Genomic DNA, 12,779 nt, shown 5'->3' on the forward strand with positions numbered 1-12,779 from the left:
ATGCTGGAAACAGATGAAGACGGTGGTAGGTGAGTATAAGACTGGGGGCAGTGGACTTAGATTTAAAGCACCACTCCAGCACTCCATTAAAATACCCGATGGAGTGGTACTTTAACAAGCAGCAGAGCAAATCCGGAGAAATAATTGACTAAAGCTACAGATTTTTAATCTCCATTTATGGCAATTTTTGCTCTGGAAATAACACAATGAAATTTGATTTTTCCAGTGAGGATTTTCCACTGTCAGCGGTCTGCAGCAGGCACATACCCTGATAGCAGGAATCAATTTATATCACAGTATCACAAGTCAATTATATACGGTAATTGATTATTTTCATACATACGGAGTCTGATATTGCTCCAATCGCTTAGAAATGAGTAACCTGTGATAATAATTTGCCATTATAAAGTAGACAAGATAAAATATCAATAATTGAGAATCTGAATAAACTCCTCTGTGCCTCAGTTGGCTTCTGTCATTCTTTTTCATGTGTCATTTATAATAATATATCTCTGTATTTTCTATGACATCATTTTGTCGTCCACAGAGGCTCTTGCAAAGTTTCTTCAACTCATATGGGACAAATGTGCAAGAATAAGTATAAATGAGGATTTTAGAGTTGGAGAACTAGGAAAATGTTCCCACTGTGTTGAGACCTTTAAGGGTAATAATCAGCAAAATCATCAAAAATCTAGAACCTAATGTTACAAAAAGGAAACTTGGCTCTAAAGAACTTCCTTTTTACTAGCTGGTTTGTCTCCCTTAGGTGGACTGATGTAAAGGAAACCTGTCATGTCCCCTAACGCTGTTAACCTTCAGATATACAGTAGGGTTAATCTGCAAGATACCGTACTTTTCGTCTAATAAGACCCACTGGATTGTAATACGCACCCCAAAATTAGAGAGACAAAAAAAGGGGAAAAAAAGGTGGTCTGTTTTATAATGCAGTGCTGTCTTACCAGGGGAGGGGTGGCAGCAGTGGTGGAGCAGAGTCACAGGAGGCAGGGGCGGTGGTGGAGTAAGGCGATGCTGCGAACGGTGCAGTGAGTGTCCCAGATGCTTGCTGGGGGCGCTGTGAGGCAGGAGGAGCATTCAGAAGCTGTCAGCAATGCGGGCTGGCGCCCGGAGTCAGTGCGTGCGCAGATGGAGCTGTCGGCTCAATGACAAGCCGAGATCTCATCTGCGCACACGCCACATCCGGGTGCCATTTTCCTTAAGTCTACTGCAGGGAATCAATGGGCTGGAGGCGGCACGTGTGTAGATAAAATCTTGAGCCGAGAGCTCCTTCTGCGCACGCATTTTCAGAATGGCGGCCCACTGCCTCACCGCTCCCAGCACAGCGCTCAGAACAGCACCCAGTTCTGCCCGTAGCACAGTGCCAAGCTCCACCCGTAGCATATCTTACCGCCGCAGTAAGCCCACAGCACAGCGCCCATGGCACGCAGCATCTCCGCTGACCCTGTGCCTCCTCTCCACTGCCGCCGGTAAGCTACATTCAGATTATAAGGTGCACCCCTCACTTTTCTCGCAAATTTTTGGGAGGAAAAGTGTGTCTTATAATCCAAAATATACAGTAATAGCATTCCAATGTCTGGCCTCAAGAAAATGGACTTTATTCCTCCTAGGAGCTGCCATCTTTCAGTCACAGAGGCGAGCCTGGTGCAGCTACAGTCACTGCTCAGTACACAGTGAGAGGCAGTTATAAGCAGGCTCCGACGTTTTGACTGACAGCTCACTCTGCAGTACATTTGGGCAAAACGTGCTGTCAATCAAAGTGCTGGATCGTGCATACAGCCACTATTTACAACGCTGCGAGCTGTGACTGTAGCAGTTCCGGGTACGCCTCTGTGACTGAAAGCCAGCAGCTCCCGGAAAGTCAAAAGTTCAATTTCTCCCGATAGCCGAATTTCAGTAAAATGGTTGGACAACCTGGAGATTGACTGAATATCTTCAGGTTAATAACATTTGGGCCATGACAGGTTCCCTTTAAGTAAGATACTAGCAATAAAATCTCTGTCATACATAATTCATTGTGATATCTGCCAGTTCTGAAATGAGGAAAATTTTGGAAGCCAAAGAGACTAGATGATTGATGATGGGTGTAAGTGGAGGCCTAATGGACTGCAATTATGACCAGCAAACCAATGAGTAATGACATTCATCCTCAGAAGGACACACATTCAACTAATGTATTTCAGTGCAAAAACTAATATTTAAAACTGAAATAAAGCAAGACAAAGATTTGTTATATTTCTGGGCACATGCAGTTCATTAATAACATTGATAATAAAGTATAGGACGACTGGATACAACAAACAGTATTGTCTGATCCCTTTCTCCGGTATTATGTAGCTTTATTGGTGCTAGGAGGGGATTCACAGTGTACATATAACCTGGTTTAAAGCAGGTCCAAACTTCCCAATATAAACCGCATACATTATTAAATTATCTCTTGGACCTGATGAGGATTGTGCACTTACTTTGATAATCCACTTCATAACAGCTGTATACTCCTTTGTGGAAGTCTGAACTCAATCTTCACCCAACTAGCCTGACTGACAGCTCCTCATTGTCCCTCATCTCTGCTGCTGCTCAATCTCCGCCCGTGTAGCCTGAATGATGGCTCCTCATTGTCCCTCATCTCTGCTGCTGCTCAATCTCTGCCCGTGTAGCCTGACTGACAGCTCCTCATTGTCCTTCATCTCTGATGCGGCTCAATCTCCGCCCATGTAGCTGTGACGCACTGGGCAAGCCAGGGGTCACAGGTCACAACACCACACGCACCCCACATTCCCTGCAGGTACATCAAGCTAACCCAAAAATCCTTGTTGCCTTCCTCCAGGGGCTGGTGTCCACACCAGGGGGTGGGCCAGGCGGTTGGCTCCGCCCACCGAGGAGTTCACACCCCTGGAGGCGGGAAGAACCAGGCAGATAGAGTTTGGAGGAGGAAGTGGAAGGAGTTGAAGTTGAAGTCTAGCTGAGGGCTAGAGTGGGGTTGAGTGAGGGAAGTGAAAGTAGAAGGAAGTGGTAGAGGAGCTTAGGAGAGAAGCTGAAGTAAAGTGAAAAGAAACAGTTTGTAAAGCCTGAAGTTGGTCCGGGTGTGTGCCCCGGACTGAGACAGCAAGGTCAGCAGACGGCGGTGATAGTCTGCAGGGGGACTGCTCGGAGGTTGCTGGAAGGACCGCGGACGGGTGGTGACCCGGCGGTACCGGAGCAGTATACGAAGAACAGTCAGCACCAGGGCAGGGGCCTTTCGGATCCCGGCAAGGCTAGGACTCGCCATAATTTGCCAAATCCGTCAGTGAAGGGGACGTCTGTCTCCTAACAACCAGGTCCCGATTGAAGGCAACAGCTCGACCGTGAAGGGGAGACACCGCCACCCCCAGGGCACCAGTTTCCCAGGGCCAGCGCCTGCGGGCAAGAGTAGAGCTCCTTCGGCCCAGCTTGAAGCCGAGGAGTGGGTAACCGGTGGGAACCCATCGCTACCAAAAGGACTTTACATAGGTGCAGGGAAGAGACCGTCACCGCTAACTGCAGGGAACATCAGCACCGTGAACCGTCCGAGGGACCGGCCAAACCAGCCGTTTGTTTACCGAGAACTGTGTCGTGTTTACTGGCTGAGTGAGTACCTCCGTGCCGTGCGGCACAGCGCTGTCCCTGCACCCCTGCACCTCCACAGGCCCCAGACCCACCTGTCCACCATCCCAATCCCATCACCGGGCCCCGGGAGCACCACAACCCCAACCCACGGAGGGCACATCAACAACTGGCTGCTCCATACCATCACTCCCGGGCTCCCCATACAGAGCAGCGGTGGTGTTAACAAATCACCACGACCGTGGGTGGCGTCACGGACAATAAACTATCCCAAAACACCAATTCCCTTTTCACTTACGGGCGAGGAGCGCCGCTCGAGTCCCCGGGATCCGGCCCATCGCTCGAGCCACCGAGCAGCGGCAGGCCGCAGCAGCCGCGGCGGCCGGACCCGAGCAGTGGGAGAGCGTGGCGTCCCCTCCTCCGCCCGCGACATAGCCTGACTGACAGCTCCTCATTGTCCCTCATCTCTGCTGCTGCTCAATCTCTGCCCATGTAGCCTGACTGACAGCTCCTCATTGTCCCTCATCTCTGCTGCTGCTCAATCTCCGCCCATGTAGCCTGACTGACAGCTCCTCATTGTCCCTCATCTCTGCTGCTGCTCAATCTCCGCCCGTGTAGCCTGACTGACAGCTGCTCATTGTCCCTCATCTCTGCTGCTGCTCAATCTCCGCCCGTGTAGCCTGAATGATGGCTCCTCAGAGTACCTCCTCACTGTTACTAGGTAAGGTAAATCAGCCTCATCATGTCTAAAGGTTTTTAAATTATAATATGCATCTTGTATTGTGTAATCTGGGGACAGAAACGCTTTAAGACTGTATATTTTAGATGAGAAAAGAATACAGCTAACCATGGACCCACTGACCTTGACAGATTGCTCCCTCACCAATAAAACACTTGAAATTGCTGCAGACCAATGGCTCCACTGCCACTGCATACATATACATATATATTAGTCAAGCCAGTGTGGTAAGGCTTAAATTCTAACTCTGCTGTTATATAGTATAGCAGGGAAGGTGAGGGTTCAATCCTTGTCCTGCATGTATTGATTGGAAATGCACCTGAAGAGTTTTGTATAAAACCATGTATGTGTTCACCTGGAGGGGGCATCCTCAGGGAGATGGAGCTCTCTTGCTCTGAGGGCGGCTGTATGTGGCAGCTGGGACAGAGAGTGTCTGAATGAAATCTGAGGGAGAGTTTGTCTCTGAGGAAGCTGTAGTTGGCGGCTGGGGACAGAGAATGTCCAAATTAAGTCTCAGGGAGAGTTCGTCTCTGAGGAAACTGCAGGTGGCGGCTGGGGACAGAGAGTGTCTGAATGAAGTCTCAGGGAGAGCGACTCTCTGAAGAAGCTATAGGTGGTGGCTTGGGACAAAGCTTGTCCGAATGAAGTCTCAGGAAGAGCGAGTCTGTGAGGAAACCGCATGTGGCGGCTGGGGACAAAGAGTGTCTGAATGAAGTCTCAGGGAGAGCGACTCTCTGAAGAAGCTGTAGGTGGCGACTTGGGACAAAGACTGTCCGAATGAAGACTCAGGGAGAGCGAGTCTCTGAGGAAACTGCAGGCTATGGGTGGGGACAGAGAGTGTCCGAACGAAGTCTCAGGGAGAATGAGTGTTTGAGGAAGCTGCAGGTAATGGCTGGTAACAAAGATTGTCCGAATGAAGTCTCAGGGAGAATGAGTCTCTGAGGAAGCTGTAGGTGGCGGCTTGGGACAAAGAATGTCCGAATGAAGTCTCAAGGAGAGCGAGTTTCTGAGGAAACTGCAAGTGGTGGATGGGAACAAAGAGTGTCCGAATGAAGTCTCAGAGAAAGCGACTCTCTGAAGAAGCTGTAGGTGGCGGCTTGGGACAAAGACTGTCCAAATGAAGTCTCAGGGAGAGTGAGTCTCTGAGGAAACCGCAGGCTATGGGTGGGGACAGAGCGTGTCCGAACGAAGTCTCAGGGAGAATGAGTGTTTGAGGAAGTAGCAGGTAATGGCTGGTAACAAAGATTGTCCGAATGAAGTCTCAGGGAGAACGAGTCTCTGAGGAAGCTGTAGGTGGCAGCTGGGGACAAATAATGTCCGAATGAAGTCTCAAGGAGAGCGAGTCCCTGAGGAAACTGCAAGTGGTGGATGGGAACAAAAAGTGTCCAAATGAAGTCTCAGGGAGAACGAGTCTCTGAGGAAGCTGTAGGTGGCAGCTGGGGACAAATAATGTCCGAATGAAGTCTCAAGGAGAGCGAGTCCCTGAGGAAACTGCAAGTGGTGGATGGGAACAAAAAGTGTCCAAATGAAGTCTCAGGTTGAACGAGTCTCTGAGGAAGCTTCAAGTGGTGGATGGGAACAAAGACTATCCGATTGAAGTCTAAGGGGGAATGAGTCTCTGAGAGGGAGTTGCATGTAGCAACTCAGACAGAGAGTTTGTCTGAGTGGAGTTTGCAAGAGTCAGCTGAGAGCTGGGGCAGTCTGCTGCTGACCAATGGACCAATGGATAAAGTATGTGTATTGATGGACAGCTACCTGGAGGTGGGAGGTAACCAGCAAATGTGAAGCATGATGAGCCTGATGTGGAGCCTGAACTACAGCTGAGAGTAACCATGACACTGTTGGACATTTATCTGTACAAGTGAGCTTACATATGGACTTTTTATTTTTGCTTCCCGATGCCAGAGAAAAGCAAACCAAAGAACCATGTGTTTGTGGTTCTATGAGAACGCTACCAGCTTCTAAAAGTGAATATATATATATATATATATATATATATATATATATATATATATATATATATACAGAATTCTCATAGAGTTGCACATTAAACACTTTATTCATATCTATCATCATATCATGAGAAGAACATACCATTATGGAAACACTAAATATATATGTTTTTAATGGTTTTTCATCCTTAATTCAGCAGGCCATTGTAATTATAGAGGGTTTTTTTTTACTATTTTATGGCTCCTTCTGCTTTCAGTTAATCTTGGCTCAAAGGGATAGAAGTAGGTTCATACATCCACTGATCAAACAGACACCTAATGGGCGACAATCAGCTATACAAATTTCAGTCCATATTGGCAATTAGAGTTATTCAATCATACATATTCAATGACACCAGCAACAACGTTTCTGTGAATGTTTGTGGACAAAAAGGCCAAAGATCATTCGTCCGACTATCAGACATATATTTTAGCATTGCTGCCTTTTCTTTAGTCGATGACAATATTGGAGGTTTATGCTAAATATATCAGAAGCAATTTGAGCTAACAACTGTTTACATGCTGTGAACCACATTATTATGTGTTTTTAGCATTTTTATTGCCTCGCTTGGGCAGGGAAAGTGTGGTTAACTCAGAAAGGGTGCAATTTTTTGGCACAAAGTAAGCCAAGTAATAGGTGATGTAAACTTTAATCTACACGGCCTAGCGATGCACTGGATATATGAAACAGCTTGAGCCACTGTGATAATTTTGGTGCATTTTTAGCAACTTTACACTGACTATAAATGACATCTGCCTGGGAGGGGGACATCATTTGGCTAAAATATATGCTAGTTGTTAAATTTCACACAACGAACAATCATTGTGGCTGAAATAATCTATTGTTATCAAGTTTAGTCTAATATGTATGGTACCATTACAAGGGAACTTTTTGGCGTTTCTTCCTTACCAGTTTACTATACAGTTGCTTAAAGACTGACAAATATATTGCTCACAGGAATATTGGCCACTCTGGGAATCCCATTTTTCTTATACAAAAGGAGTGAATTGTGGTCATAACGCAATTTCTTTTGACATGGTGGACAATATCCTTGTGTCACACTATGATCATCCTATTATCTCCCTGCAGAATCAGATTGATAAACTTACGCAAGTATCAACAGCTAGGCCACCGGAGGCCAAACTTCTCTCTAGAAGCTGATTAAGGAAGCCAATTATGGAGATTGACAAGGCTACCATTCCCTGCCATCACCGATATACCAATGATCCTGTATCTCAAGCGTGTCACATGGCACAAAAGCATGTGAAGCTCAAAGTACTACCACCGGGACATGTAGACCTCAGAACCTCATATATTATGTAAACGGTCAGCTAAGTAGTTCTCAAATAGTTAATTGGCAAAATCTGCTTACCATCTGCCTTTAAAATTAAATAGCCACATAAGGTCCTTAGCGGAGGCCAAATCCCAAGGAATTAAGACTTGCTCTTATAATACAAGGTAAAATAGCTCAGTCACCTCTTCTCCCTTGCCATGGATGTCAGTAGTCATTGAAGAATGTGCTACTTACCCTGTTTGTGATATTTTTTCCTTCCTTTACTTTGACCGCAAGTCCCAAATCAGATAGCCGGCAGTTGCCATTGTCGTCGAGAAGAACATTTTCTGGTTTCATGTCCCTGTAGATGATCTGAATAGAATGAAGGTGCAAAAGCCCACAGAAGATCTGAGCTGAGTAAAATATCACTCTTTTCATCTCCAGCCCTTTTTCTCCAATGTTATAGATATGAAACTTGAGGTCTCCTCCATTCATGAGGGTCATCACTAGGCACAGGTGGCTTTTAGTTTCATAGGCATAGGCCAGAGAGACAATAAAGGGGCTGTGAACTTTTTCTAGAATTTCTTTTTCCAACAAAGCCATCTTCTCCCCATTCTTTTTCTTAAGACGTTTCTTGTCCAGTTTTTTACATGCATACATCTGTCCTGTGTTCTTTACTTGGATGGCACATACCTGCAGCAAAATAACAATGTGTTAGATTACTTCAAGCCATCTGTATTTTTTCTTTGTTAGACATTTTTGTGTATGACATGTACCCTTAAATGACTTCATGTGTGACTTCTGTGAGGCTTATTATTGTAGAGTAGTTCACCAACTTGTAAGTCTTGACCCATGGTACACAATGAGGTGACGATCTTAGTATTAAGTTGGCACAAATGCCACATTAAAGTGACCTATAACATATACAAGACATATAATGCAAAGAAGGGGGCGGAAAAGAGGGCAATTAGTGTCTGCACGGTAGGCAAATGGGTAACAAGAAAAACTACACACAGTTCAAAATGGCTGTCGATGGCTTCAATTTCCTGTCACCAATTTGGCAGATCAGCTGTGGAATATAAACCTATGGCCTAACAAGTAAATACTATATGGACTAATAAAAAAGGCATATTGAAAATAATATTATTTGGGAGGACTAGCTCTATATATTTTTAGTAGTCAGTAATGTTTAAGGGTATGGACTTTACAAGCTATGTACAGTGCCACATTTAGAGTGCACTGCAAATGAGTAAATTAAATGTAAGTATTGAATATTTCTATAGATGGAGGCACTTAGGGACATATCTACTAAAACTGTCTGATACTAAATTTGTTTTTTTTGTCACACTTAGCAACCAATCACAGTGAAGCTTTCATTTCTACACTGCATCTTAAGAAATGGAAGCTGTACTGTGATTAGTTGTTATAGGCAACATTTTTTTTTCCAATAGGGTCAAACAGTAATAGAAAATTCTTTATTATGTCAAAAGGTTACTATTTGTATTCCTACAAACATGTCCTATAATTGAGATTCTTTGATTGCAGTTTATGATTGATGTCCTTTGGTCAAAATTTGGGGAGTAAATCACAAAGGATACCATGAGATTAATATTATTATATTAGAATGAAATCAGACCAGGAATATAATGTGTTTAGGGTTAGAATGATGGATTTATTCATGCCCAAGCCTTTGTTTCACCAGAAGATAAGCCAGAGCTGTTTATTCACCTCTCTTCATGTAAGGTCCATCATGCATATTTATCAGGAAAGCATCTGAGCAACTTTAAAGCCCACCATACACATAAGACGGTTGTCGGCCAGACGATGGTTTGGACGATCTTTCAGCCAGCAAGTATCTTGGCTGGCTCGACCATAAGCTGGAGCCCTTGGTGTTCTCTATGAGAGAAACACTACTAGACATATCTGGCAGTGGCTTATTATTTCAGAGAGAAAAGAATTGACAGTCCAAAGTCAGACATGCTAGATCTTTAATTCCTGTGAAAATCAATTGTCCGATGCCCCCATACACAGTCGGCCAAACCCATCGATATCGCCTGGATTGGCCGACGTTAATCTAATGTGTTGGGGGGGGCTTAACACGTACAGCTTTTCCTCAAAACATTGAATGTCCATTCATAAATGAAGCATTAGGGAAGGCTTTTCATGCCCTAACATTCCTGCTTTCGACCCTACCAACCAAAAACCTGTTTTCAGTCACTGCCATAGAGAACACCGACAGGTAGCTTTTTTTGGACACAAAAGTAAGGGCTTATTAACTCGGGCAAAACATCTATGTATATGTAAGGATTTAGGAAAAAGGTTGTCATCTTACAACAGTCCGACGATCACTCTTACACCTTTGTGTCTACAACTTGAGTGGCCTCACAAACTTATTTCTGTCCCCCAATCTGCTTTTTGTCAGGAACGTCATCTATCACTGTGGCTGAATTTGGACCTGGTCACCTCTTTACCCTAGTAATTACCAGAAGAAATGCTTCTTTTCACAGTAGGAAGTCTTCACGGTATGCAGAGGATTACAGGGAATTACTGAGGGTAGAGGGGATGTCAGGTTTCCAGTCTTTCCTAATTGCATTGATGTATTGTAGAGTAAATCCAAGGAGAAATCATTCACCTTGGGCCTTGAGACTTGTCCATCAAGTTGATAGTTTTACAACACGACCATAAGCCCAAATTGGTTCATTATTAATACAGGCTTTCTCTTGAATGGAGTAGTCAAACTAAAATAAATCAGAGAAACCTCAAACCTTAGGGCTTCTTACTATGAAATACCAAAATAAAGATGAAAAGCAATGTGGACAACTAGGTCTCTCAGTGGTTTGCACTGCTACAGCGCTAGCGTTCTGGGTTGAAAACCAACCATAAAATTACCTTCATGAGATTTTGGGGTTTGTATGTCCTCCTTGCATTTGCTTAGATTTCTTCCATTGAATCCATTTTCCTACCAAACTTCAAAACCTTAGTAGAACATTAGTAAGCTTGAAAGGGAAACTTGTCATGTTGTGTGACTGAAATTAGACTGGAAGCACCATTGAGAAAAGTAATGCCATGATTATGGTTCTGCTGAATATCATGGTCCTATAAAATCATAATATAAAAGAAATGTGGCTCCCAATATAAATTTCCAATTTTTATATGAGACTATATGGGCTCATATATCGAGAGAACCAAACAATCATCTCCTGCTGAGACAGACTAAAGTGGATCATTAACTGAGGAAGATTTATTAAGTCATCCTTGGGAATGAGTAGCTGGAGCTAGCTATAAATCAACTAGACATCAAAGTCTTTAGAGGCATATACACAGCCTTAATAATCCGGAAAGAAAACCAACTCAATTTATACATCTTTTCAGGATCTTAAAGCTCCTGTAATACATTGTGCAATGTATCTACCATGGCTTCCTCCAGCTCTTGTAGCTGTCATTGTTTTTGCCTCAATTAGGTTTACATGTTGGAGCCCAGGTTACACAACAGCGTATATGACTTATTTGTGGGGTGAGACCTTATGAATATTATTGCTCACTGCTATTATGCAACCACAATTCCATTAGTCCCAATAACTAATATTGACCAGACATTGACTAAAAAGGTCAGTGCTTCACCCGGGGTTTCATCAGGCTATACCACCTCATTTATATTATCCTGAAGTGTTATCAGTTGAGAATGATGGAAACAGGAACATATATCATTGCACCCAACCATCTGTGCTGTACTGGTGATCAAGTCATAGAAGTAAGTGCCGAGAAGGCAAGCTTGTAATAGCTCACCCAGTCAATATATTTCACAATCTAGACTACGATGAAGCATCTGTCCAAGCTCCTTGCCTTGCATTTTTAGGAAATAACCTAATAAAGGTAGTGCCTTGTATATATTCATAGGCCTATTTGTCATTTCTTTAAAATTTTCTTAGAAATAGCTACTGGTGTTCAAAGACTGTACTCACACCAGTCCATGTCGCCATTGAGGCTTGCAATCTACTTTCTTTATCCAAATAAAGGTGCTTATATACTTTGAATAATTGTTGGCCAAATACACATTCCCCATCCATCATACCTATGGACACTCAGCCCGCCACTGGGGAAAGTTACTGCTAGACACCTATGGTGGTGGCTTATCCCCCCTGAACCTGCCTGATCCGTACATCATCTGTCTGGGGAGAGTCAGGAGGCCTCCATACATGTCATATTCGGCTGACCCATCAAAACCGATGGAGTTGGCAGCCTTTTCTTTAATGATTAGGGGGCCTTTACGACCACTTTACCTCTCAGAAGAAACCCCTGTAAATAAAGGAGGAACATCCAAATCTCATGCAGATTTTTGGAGGTCCAAATTTTATCCCACATTAAAAGGGAACAGTACCACTCACTGCCTGGAACACAGAGTTTTTAAGGAATATGACATTCGTACTATTCTTTAAAAGGGAAGGTTCACCTCATATTCCGGCATATCACAAATACAGATGTTGTTCAAGCTATATCCCCCTTCATTGTCTAATTGTTTTCTTGATCTCCTACTGCAATGGGAGAACTATCAAATCAAGAAATAAAGGCTGCACTTTGCTTAGTTTCCCGACAGATCAGAAGATGGTGTAACTTCCCTGATTCCTTTCATCCTGATGGATCTTTTTCTCCATACTTCATACATATGCACCTACACAGTGATACAACTGAGGGCTTCTCTCTTTTGAAGGTGTTTGATGAATATGAAAGGTCTGGACCATGAAAATGATATGAGGGCACTTATTAGCCTATTACAACATTTCACTTATCGTAATCAATATCTGTCCCCATTTCAATCTTTGGTGATGGACAATCTAACTTCATATTATTAGGTTAAAATAAAAGCCTGATAGGACATACATTGTAAACTTATCATTATAGGAACATTTAATATTTAGAGGACCTGATGAAATTTCATCGCTTTTGGTAAAAGTAACCTATCAATAAATGCCCTGTAATTCAGATCGGAGTGCTGATCTCGGTAACAATTGCTACCGAAGGTGCCAATTTTAACATGCAGATATGATACATCCAACCCATGGACATTGAGCCAGCGGTAGGGATGAGGAGAGGGTAAACCAACAACACTCATTCATACAACCATTGCTCCCAAAATCATACAGAACAGAATTTTTAATGTTTATGAGGAAATTAAAGTAC

General features: G+C 43.6%; 1 protein-coding gene across 1 annotated transcript in view; it reads right to left on the reverse strand.

Annotated features, from left to right (window-relative positions):
* Positions 1-12,779, reverse strand: part of GRK7 (G protein-coupled receptor kinase 7) — a 60,799-nt gene that overhangs the window by 47,238 nt on the left and 782 nt on the right. The window contains exon 2 of the mRNA XM_075338699.1: positions 7,857-8,294. Within this exon, the coding sequence (XP_075194814.1) occupies positions 7,857-8,294 (438 nt within the window). The remainder of the gene's footprint in view (positions 1-7,856; positions 8,295-12,779) is intronic.

This window comes from Anomaloglossus baeobatrachus, chromosome 3 (genome assembly GCF_048569485.1).
Source record: "Anomaloglossus baeobatrachus isolate aAnoBae1 chromosome 3, aAnoBae1.hap1, whole genome shotgun sequence".
NCBI classification, from domain to species: Eukaryota; Metazoa; Chordata; class Amphibia; order Anura; family Aromobatidae; genus Anomaloglossus; species Anomaloglossus baeobatrachus.